General features: G+C 39.3%; 2 protein-coding genes and 1 long non-coding RNA gene across 3 annotated transcripts; all 3 read left to right on the top strand.

Moving 5' to 3' along the window:
* Positions 1-643: 643 nt before the first annotated feature.
* Positions 644-1,811, top strand: LOC121780231 (membrane steroid-binding protein 2-like). Its single transcript, XM_042177769.1, has 2 exons — positions 644-1,050; positions 1,341-1,811. Exons 1-2 carry the CDS (start codon positions 734-736, stop codon positions 1,618-1,620), a joined length of 597 nt encoding a protein of 198 aa, XP_042033703.1. The 5' UTR covers positions 644-733; the 3' UTR covers positions 1,621-1,811.
* Positions 1,812-1,834: 23 nt separating this feature from the next.
* On the top strand, positions 1,835-2,654 carry LOC121780232. The gene is made up of 2 exons (XR_006045985.1): positions 1,835-2,351; positions 2,421-2,654. It is a non-coding gene; the product is annotated as an uncharacterized LOC121780232 (long non-coding RNA).
* Positions 2,655-5,198: 2,544 nt separating this feature from the next.
* LOC121780230 lies at positions 5,199-10,530 on the top strand. The gene is made up of 7 exons (XM_042177768.1): positions 5,199-5,530; positions 7,000-7,113; positions 7,348-7,443; positions 7,582-7,728; positions 7,969-8,050; positions 8,921-9,124; positions 9,467-10,530. The coding sequence occupies exons 1-7, from the start codon at positions 5,450-5,452 to the stop codon at positions 10,303-10,305; spliced, it is 1,563 nt and encodes a 520-aa protein (XP_042033702.1). The 5' UTR covers positions 5,199-5,449; the 3' UTR covers positions 10,306-10,530.
* The last annotated feature ends 288 nt before the right edge of the window (positions 10,531-10,818 follow it).

The following is a 10,818-nucleotide window of genomic DNA, read 5'->3' as shown; positions in this document are numbered from 1 at the left end:
CAACTTTTCTTTACATTTCTTAAAACTCGTACCCGGTCAAACAACGACTCCTATTAGGGGACGGAGGGAGTACTTGATTAAAAAAAAGTACATTATTTTTTAAATAAAAACCGACTCCTCACTCCTCGGATTCCCTGTCGTCGGGAATGAAATGAAGTTCAACGAGATGTATTTATAGAAAAAAAAACATTTAATGCAACACACGAGAATTCCGTGCGGAATTCTGTGACAGTCCACGCAATGGCGGATGTCAGGACGGAATTCCGCGCGGAATTCCGCTAAACTCCGCGGATCTGTGACGTCCTCCTCGGAATTCCGTATCCGCGCCCGGTATGCACAATGGCGGACGTCCGTCACGAAATTCCGGCACGTCCGTGGGAATTCCGCGTTGATGTCCGCCATTGCGGATGCTTTAATTGAAAATTTTGAATTCATTACAATGGTTGAACGTTGAAATGGGGAAGCTTCATTTTATTTTACTTTGAATTCATTTTATTTTACTTTGAATTCATTTGTCCTTTTTAAGGAGTATATATATTTATTATGAATATTTAAATAATAAAACAGTCCACATTGATGTCCTTGACTGACCAGAGTGCCGAGTCTGAGAGTGAGACTATAAAAAACCAAACTTCACCATTGAAGAACAACACCAACACAAATTCTCCTCTCCTCCCTCTCTCTCTCTCTCTCTCTCTCTCTCTCTCTCTCTCTCTCTCTCTGTTGCGAAGCGATGGCCGTGCAATTGTGGGAGGCTCTGAAAGAATCAATCACAGTATACACAGGTCTGACGCCGGCGGCCTTCTTCACAGCAATCTCCGTGGCCATTGCCTTCTACCAGCTGCTCTCAGTTCTGTTCGGTTCCTCCGATGATGCAGGGAATGCTGATCACAGTTCTAGCATGTCGGAAGAGGATGTGAAGCCTCTACCTCCTCCAGTTCAGCTTGGTGAGGTCACTGCCGACGAGCTCAAAAAGTACGACGGCTCTGATTCAAGTAAGCCTCTGCTCATGGCGATCAAGGGCCAGATCTACGACGTCTCCCAAAGCAGGTATCAAGCTTTCCTTCTTCCGTATTTCCTCTGCGTTTTCTCCAATTTTTACTAGTCAACTTTGATTGTGATTGATTTTGGAAGCGGAGTGTTTGATTAGGTAGCTTGTTAGAAGATGAAATTAGGTTTTTTGATGAATTTCCAATTGCAAATTCAATTGCTATAAAGTACAATTACTCTCAATATCAAGATAATTGTCATATGAATCTGCAAATGAATCATCATCAGCTAGAATTTGTTGGTGGAAATGCTTTTTGGAGGTCTGATGAGGATGAATTTGACCTTTGCAGGATGTTCTACGGACCAGGTGGACCGTACGCCCTATTTGCTGGAAAGGATGCTAGTCGAGCTCTTGCAAAGATGTCCTTTGAGGCCAAGGATCTCAACGGTGACCTTACTGGCTTGGGCTCGTATGAGCTCGAAGCCTTGCAAGACTGGGAATACAAATTCATGAGCAAATATGTCAAGGTTGGAACTGTCAAGGTGGTTGCTGTTGCTGCTAACGGTGAAGTTGCACCCGAGGAGGCAACAGAGATTGCTCGTGAGTCGGACAAAAAGGAAACAGAGTGATCCTCCATCACCATTTAACTGCAATATATCCTTGTTTCACATAAAGGTTGTAGACATAGGCATTAAAGGTATACTGAATAATACTCCCTCCGTCCCCTAATAGCAGTCGTTGTTTGACCGGACACGAGTTTTAAGAAATGTAAAGAAAAGTTGGTTGAAAAAGTTAGTGGAATGTGGGACCCACTTTTTTATATTGATTTTATAATAAAATGTGAGTGGAGTGAGTTAGTGGAATGTGGGACCTACTACCATTTATGGTAAAAATGAAGAGTGACTCTTAATGGGGGACGGCCCAAAAAGGAAATTAGCGACTCTTATTCGGGGACGGAGGGAGTAACTTAAGAAGCATTGTTTTTCGTCTCCTCTTTCGTTTCTACACATCTCCACTTGAATGTAACCTTCACTTGCTATGAATAACATGCTCTCAATGTTACTGGTAAATGATCTATGAGGTCAATATTCTGTTTTCTTGATATCTACCGAGGCCATTAAAGGTACCAAACTTTCTTTAGTTTGGTAGCTAGAAACCAAGAATTAATGTGATTGTCTGTGTGTTTGATGGCTACCTTATTTTCCTCGGCCACAGCCGGCTTAGGGTGGCGAACTGGTGGCCAATGGCGGCTGTTGTGATGGTATAGAAGCCTGCCCTATGTAGCTAGTTTTGAGCTTAGTAATAGCAGGTATGTATGGCTGCTGACATTGAAATCAATGGCAACATTAAATTGAATTAGGTAAGTAAACTGCTGTCATTAGCTATTTTCTATCTTAAATAAATAATGTTTACGAAAAAATGGTAACAGGTTTTTCAGGTTGCTCATGTTAACATAGACAAATTAAATAATTAATCAAGATTGAGACAGCCAATAATTTAATTTATGCAGGTATTTTCATTATCTTTTTTCTTGAATAATTTGAATTGTTGATATGACTACACCAAGTGAGCACCAATCAGAAAGATTACTTGTAAATGTTATTTATACAACAAGTTATCCATCTGATTATACCATTTTCAAAAGTAATCACAATTTTTGGTTAGTTTAGATGTGAGAGTAATTAAGTGCGAAACAAAATTCTCAAAGTTTTTATATGTTCACGTAATTGATCATTGATGGCTAAGACAAGGACAAAAATCCAAAGTAGCCAATAAGATTGTATCACTTGTCACAATATGAGCAAAGTCGCACTTATAACTTTGACGAAATTGTAAATCTTCCAACTCTAGAGAGAGAAAAGTGTTTATGGTGTTTAAGTAACATGATATGAATGACCATGAGCAAACACACCCCTAACTTAAATGAAAATGTGAATTTTCAAATTATGGAAATAGAAGTGGGTATGATGTGCAAGCAATTGATCAGCGACAGAGAGGGAACGGATAAAACCCAAATTAACCAACAAAATTGTATCAATTGACACAGTATGAGCTAAATCATAACAGTAATTTGCATGTAGTCTGAAAACTCAATTTAGATGAGTTTTGAATTAATTTTTTATGCATTTATCGCCTATGAATTAATAATTGAATTTATGGGAATCTCACAACACTAACTATTAGAGCATCAGCAGCGGTGCGTCCGTGCCGCTGGCGCGGCACCGCCCTGCTCGTCGTGCGCTCTTGCCGCTGGCACGGCGCTTCCTGATTAGCCAACGGCAATGCCGTTGCCAATTTCGTTTTTTCTTTTTAAAAAAAAAACAAAAATAATACTAAAAATTAAAAAAATATATTTTCATATTCCAAAAAATATGGTCGTTTTATTACCGGTTTTTTGAATTTTTTTTTATTTTTTTATTCCCAAAATCATCTATAAATACACACATTCATCTTCCATTTTTCACATCAAATCATCTCTCATTCATATTTTTTCATACAACTCATCTACATCTTCCTCTCTCACTCAAACCCTCTCTAAAAATGGATTTCATCGATATCATGGCTGAAGCGGAGCGCAAAGAACAAGAATACTATGAACAATATCGTGTCGCCTATGAAGCCTATGTCGCCGCCACTACCCCCGCCCCTCCTCCTCGACCAACTAGATCAATTCGCCACTACATCCCTCGTGACTGGGAGGGAGCCAACGAAAGGCTCGTTGCCGACTATTTTTCCGACCAGCCGCGGTTTCCGGAGGATTACTTCCGGCGCCGTCTTCGCATGTCAAAACGGTAGTTTATGCGTATTGTCAACACAATGTCCGCCCGTGTTAAATACTTTCAATCAACTAGAGACGCAACCGGTAGACAAAGTCTCTTGGCGTTGCTGAAGTGTACTTGTGCCATCCGACAACTTGCTACTGGGCAAATGGCTGACCTCTTCGACGAGTATATGCATGTGGGTGAGTCAACTGGAATCCTATGCCTTAAAAATTTTTGCGGCGACGTTCGTTCTGCTTTCGGTGAGGAATTCCTTCGGGCACCCACCATCGATGATTGTCAACGGTTGCTTAATCTTCACGAAACAGTCCACGGTTTTCCAGGTATGCTTGGCAGCATTGACTGCATGCATTGGAAGTGGAAGAATTGCCCAACTGCTTGGAGGGGGCAATACTTAAGCGGCCACAAAGGCGGCGACCCAACGCTTATCCTTGAAGCGGTCGCCGACCACCGCCTATGAATTTGACATGCATATTTCGGTGTTGCCGGATCCAACAATGACTTGAACGTGCTATATTCTTCACCACTCTTCAATGATGTTTTGAATGGTGTAGCATCGACGATCGACTTCACCATCAACAGAAATGCATACCACATGGGTTACTATCTCGTCGATGGTATCTACCCAAGTTGGTCGACTTTCGTGAAGACGTTCAGCAATCTGAAAGACCCGAGACGAGTTCTTTTTGCGCAGCGTCAAGAGTCTGCTCGGAAAGACGTCGAAAGAGCTTTTGGGGTCCTTCAAGGTCGATTCAACATTGTGAAGGCCCCATCTCGGATGTGGTACGTTAACAATATCGCCGATATCATGTACACGTGTATTATCTTGCACAACATGATTATAGCTGACGAAGAACCGAGGGCGGCCAACTTTTACGACGAGGATGAAGCTGGAAGCTCAACCACGAGGTCTCCCCCACGCCGAGGTGTGCATACGACGATGGGCGAGAGGATTGAAACAAGGCACACAATGCGCGATACCCGAACCCACACTGAGCTACAAGAAGATCTAATCAAACACATTTGGGCGAAATTCGGCCACAAGTAGTGGGTTTTTTTAATTTTATAAATTTAATTATGTAATTTTAAATTTTTAGGATTTTAATTATGTAATTTTTAATTTTTAGGATTTGAATTATGTAATTTTTAATTTTTTAGTAATTTGTAATAGTATTTCGGGTATTTTTAATGTATTCTAATATTGTGGAAATATTTTTATTTAAATTGAATAATAGAATGGTGGAACCCTTGAGCATGTCCTTGCAGAAGAGCATAGATGTGAGTGTTGTGCTATTGCCTAAGAGTAGAGAGTAAAAAAATAATAAAAGTGGGTTCGGGCCCACATCCGTGCTCTTGCCATGAAATGGTCATGGATCTTATTTTAATTTACTAATTTTTTTTCTTTTGTGGGAATGCACGTGGCTGTGGCATCTGTTTGTCCATTTTCTTCATTTTCTCACAACTCCACTACTTCCATTAACTCCATTTCTTCTCTGCCGTTTTCCCCTTCTTTCTTCATCCAGAAACAATCACCTAGATTTTCAACTCAAACTGGATCTTAGTGGCACCAGTAAAGTTGCGTGGTTGTTTCATATTTGGATAGGATCGTTTAGTATTTATTTTTCTCGATTTTTCAATCTTTCTTTCTCTTGGTTTGTTCAAAATCCCAACTTGTGAAATGGGTGGTGAGCATCCGGAGTGGCTACCCGCCGATTGGGAGGTCCGCGTCAAACGCCGGAGCTCTGGAAAGAAAGACAAGGTAAATTTGTTCTAATTTGGAGATTCCCTCAGCTGCCCTTTTGTCACTTGAGCTTTGTATTTTTATTTACTGCTTAGGTAAAGACTAGTTTTTCTTGAATTAATTTTATGATGCTTCACAACTTAGTTTTCGTGTGGAAGGATAAGAGAGTTGGTTTGTTTAATACAAAAAGAAGCCCCATGATATATTGATACATGCATTTTTGTGTTCTAGCACTTGAATCGGTAACAAAGAGGATATATTTGAGTTATGAGAGGCTAGAATAGAGTGTTATTTCTGATCTGGAGTTCGGTAATATTGTGGCCTTGCATTCATTTCCATGGTAATTTGGACAAGAAAGATCATGCAAACAATCCATCATTGATGTCATATTGGACAAAACTGTCTTTGTTTTGATTATACTGTATTAGCTAATTCTCCGTCATTACCGAACTATTGAGTGAAAAACCTTTTTAGAGCTAATATGTTAAGGGATACATCAAGCAAAACTGTGTTCTTGCTGAAAGATTAAGAAATCCAACATCTCGAAGTTAGTTTATTCCTTCAAAACTAGTGTAGAGTTCAGACTTCAGACTTTCAATGTATGTATTGCGTGTGTGAGTGAGAGAGAGAGAGAGGGGGGGCGGTTGTGGGTGAAAGTTCTCAACTGATTTGACTTATATTTCTTTCATGTTTGAGAGCTGTGCTCACCACTTGCCTTGTAGGGCAGCGTGGGCTTGTAAAAGGGGAAGGCAAAGAGGGAAGGAGGTACAAGGGCTTCCTAAGCTTATATGAAGTAGTAATAGATAATTCTAAAATTTGGAAGGACTAGCATACATAAATGTTTTCCATGTCGATGGATGCTTCCATGGAATACTTCATTCTTGAAAATCACTTAAACACTGACTCAAAAGATTAAATAGGTCAAATCTTGAGCATAAATAGATGCAACACATATAATTTCTATTTGACCCTTGGGTGATGACAATCATTGATTCTGAACCACTTCAACATTTTTCCCTAGATGCATATTTTAGCGCTTTTAGCTTTCACACTGAACTACTTCCAATTTATGGCTGTTGGATCTAATTAAATGCTACCATCCATTACATCCTTTTGTGAATTTTATATATTTTTCTATAATGTGTTTATAGTATTAACTAACCCTAGTATGGTATTCTACTTAGTAGATTATTCACACAACTGATTTTTGGATTTTGCTCCCATTCTTTTCTACTTAATTCTTTATCATGTCAGGGACATGGTTTCTTGGTAGTTTTTGACCTAATGAAAAGAATTTAGGTTGGTTTGAGTGGGTTTGCATTTCTTAGTGATGTGATGTTCTAAACATGCAACGAAGTTTGGCCACTCTAATTAGATATGTTGCTGTCATTCATTTCAAAAGCAAGTCTTACCAACTTTACTATGACTGTCGTGAATCTTTGACCCCTTACTTGTTTTGAGTTGTGTTCTATTTGGATCTGCTCCAGTATTACATTCATCCCTCAATTGGCCTCACGTTCAACTCGAAGCCAGAGGTTCTTCGGCATCTGAAAGATCTCAAGAGTTCCATAAAAACGTCAAAACACAAAGAGATAAATAAGGTAAATGCCCACTAGAATTGTATCGTACATTACTTTGTGAAATTAGAGTTGTTTAACCATAACTTCACGAAAATAAAAGTCATCGTTCATTGTCCTGTCCTTTTACGAAGTGTCGTATCTATATGTGGTGGACCCGCAGTGACATAAAGTTATAATGCTTAATATTTTATTTAATTTTGTATATATGTTCTCCTATATTACATGTCTCTCATCCTTATTGTCCCAAAATTGTAGGTTAACATCAAAAAGGCCGTGGCAGAAAACTTACCTCCAGGGTGGATTAAAGAAATCAGGAGGAAAAAGACTAGAGGCAAGATCCGGACAGACACGGTAACATTCCTTAGTAACCTTCATATTCTCAAATCATTGTGATTCTATACTACATCGAACTGTATCCACTATCCAGTTTTATGGCCAAATGATGGTGCTCTTGAACTGCTTGTTTTCTTGTATCAATAATTCTTGCAGTATTACACCGATCCTATTAGTGGCCGTCTATTTCGCTCCATGCAAGAAGTTTATCGCCATCTTAAATCCAAGGATTCAGTAGAGGTGGAGTCCAAACCAGATGACAAAGGTTGCACGAGCATGGAGTTGGTGGATCATTCTCCATCTGTTAGTGGGCTTTCCATCTGTTTCTTTTCCTTAATTGTTGCCTGTTTTTTTCTCTATGAAGTTAGATATTTTTAGTGACATGTTCATGTTAATGTTGCCACAGCATCACACTGGCAGACTATTTATATTTGGTGTCTGGGGCATCCATGAATATTTTTGAGTTTTAGTTTTTTATTTATAAATCTCATTATTCTCAGAATTCTCTAACTTTACATTTGACTTGGCTTGGTTTGTACCTAGTCGCCTGCCAAAGCTAAAGGACAGAGGCCGGTTGGCAAGAAAGGAGATAAAAATATGACTGGTGGAGAAAGGATAAAGTCAGGTGTTGAGCCTATCCTTGTGCATTGTACTAGACCAACTTAATATACTTATCCGCATAAAGCTCTTACAGCATAGTTCACTTTCCACCGTTCATTGGCTGCACAAAAGATTCACTTTCACCTATTAGAATGGGGTTTATTTATATCTGTGGAATGCAAATTTTTTGGAGTGTCAAAAAGATTTGCAACAATTGTCACAATACTTTCATAGAACTGTTAATTCAATCAAAGGATGCAAATAGAAACTGAAAATGTTCGCTGATCAAGTTTATCTATCAAGATATGCATTCTTCTAATTTGAGACAAGAAGTTTGGACACAAAAGGTTGTGTGATTGACTTATGATCCCTTTTGCATGATACTGTGGTAATGTTTGCTGCATTAATAACCTAAATATGTGCCCCAGGACTGTAGAGTGGAGCAACTAGAAATTGATTTACTCAGAATTACGCTCTCTGATATGCTACAGTAGGTGAACAGAGTGAATCAACTTGCTATAGAACAATGAGATTAAGAAATTAGCTGACACCAAAGTAGCTAAGTGCTTACATGGATTGTTTTTAATGTTAGGCGCTTTGTCTTGGTTGTAAATTTTTCAGTACAACTTTTGGTGAGTTCCATAGCCTATATAGAGCTTCAAAATTCTGCTTTTTGCCCTGCTGTTGGATACACTTACCATCTAACATCACTATTTTGTGGAAGTGGTAGTGTAAAATTGCATTTTTTGTGCTATATATGCAGTGTTTTTAGATTTAGAACCATGAGAATGCACTAATAATTCTTTTGTGAATGGGCGGATGATCAACATGAAAGTGAGTAAAGAACTGCAATTCGATCGTTGTATTTTGGCTCAACTGATGAATACAATTGCAGGACCTGATGCTGCTGCACTGAAAACCATAGTAAAGCCTCTTGTAGAGGAAAGCTGTAGAGAAGATGATTCTGGGACTGAGAAACTTCAATATAAGCTACCGCAAGAAAATGGCAACGAACAACACAATGTTGGAAGAAGACTGCGTGGGAGATTTGTTTACAATAAACTAAAACTTGACACTGAAGGAGATGCCTTACGGTCAGGTGAATAATATAGCTATTGGTGTGTTTCAGAACAAATTGACATTGCCAGATTGCATTTCTGAAGTTCAGGGATCCTGTCTCGATATGCATTCACCATATTCTCTACTTGTTACCTCAACTTCTTCATAAAGCTTCATTGTATGCATTAGTTCTTCAACTTCGCTTAACTTCATCTTGCTCATGTCAGTGTCCGTATTGCTTCCTCAGCTTGTGTTGTCTCAGGAAATCGATTATACATTTTCTGTATTGCAAGCTCACACATTTCACTACACAAAGTTTCATGTTCTAATAGATATTTAGACTGTTTGTCTTCTAATAGTTGTTTGGAAATTATCTTTGCAGGCTCAACAATTGCTGCTGAGAACAATTTGAATATCCCGGAAACTAACGGTTCAGAACAAAGAGAAAAAGAGAAGAATCACAAGGAAGATAGTCAGCAGCGTGAAGATCTAGCGCGTCAAAATAAGAACAAAAACACAAAAAGGAAATGGATGAGCAATTTACCTCGTAGAACTTCAAAGAGACTTGCTCATTTGGAAGCCAATCAACCAGCGGAGGTAAAGAGCAGCGCCAAGGATGAGGCTTCAGCTAGAGTATCAAGCAAAGAAGAAATGGATTCCATCAAAAATGATGGTACATCTGTGCAATCTAATGAGCCAGAGATGGATACCTCTGTAAAAATTGGTACAGCAGACTCAGACAAGCAATGTATAACAGAGAATCCGACCAATGATGAGCAGAAAGAAACCATTCCTTGCGAAAATATTTCTCCTGAAAAGCACAAAAGCACTGGAGCCGTCTGCCACAAAGATCAAAAGGATGAAAAACATCTGGACGCCTCTATGAAGGACCTATTAATGGATCCGTGCATCGAGTTTGCAATCAAAACTCTGACCGGTGCTATACCAATTGAAGATTTGAACAAAGTTGATGAGAATCCAGTATCTTCCTTGGCGTCAACTGATCAGACGCCAGGCTGCTCGTCTCTGTTTCCTTGTGGTGATATCTGGTCTGATCCTTGCTTTGAATTCGCTGTGAAGACACTGACAGGCGAAATGCCCAGTGAGGATGGAGTGCGGTTTCAGATTTCGTACAAGAACCCTGCGAGTTCATTGCCGAAGATCAGGGTAGACAGTGTGTGTCCATCCAACTACTCGGATGCTAAGCAACGAGGTGTGTAGGCGGATGGAACTCAGGTCAATCTGGGCCTGAGCGACGGGCTCGAAGGGCTTTAGGGATGTAGTGGTGGGGTATCTTATCACTGACTTGTATGATGGAGTTTTAAGTCTCCATCTTGTTGTGACTTTGTGCATTGGCATTTCAAGTGCTGTAAACTTGTAACTTAGTGCTAGATTTCTTTAACTCAACAGATTTACCTAACTATATGTAGAAACACACTTTTCTTATTTTAGCTTGTTTGTACCCTGTCTTTCCTTCACATTTGAACATTTACAGGCAGATATGCTCTGGTGAAGAGTGACTGTGACTGACAATGAAAGAGATTACAATGAAGAGAGAGAGATCTATTCATTACCATACAGAGCACAAAATGCTTGTTAATCATTGAATTTAATGAGATTAGAAAGAAATGACTTCTCACTTTACAAGAAAATGGATAAGTAAAGGCAACCTCTCACTTTGATAATCTTAAATTACATGATGTGCAATAGCACAACAAAATCCCTCTTCTCCAC

The sequence above is a fragment of the Salvia splendens genome, chromosome 19 (assembly GCF_004379255.2).
Source record: "Salvia splendens isolate huo1 chromosome 19, SspV2, whole genome shotgun sequence".
NCBI lineage: Eukaryota > Viridiplantae > Streptophyta > Magnoliopsida > Lamiales > Lamiaceae > Salvia > Salvia splendens.
Note: the sequence above shows the minus strand (reverse complement) of the source record. Positions and strands in the feature narration are given on the sequence as shown.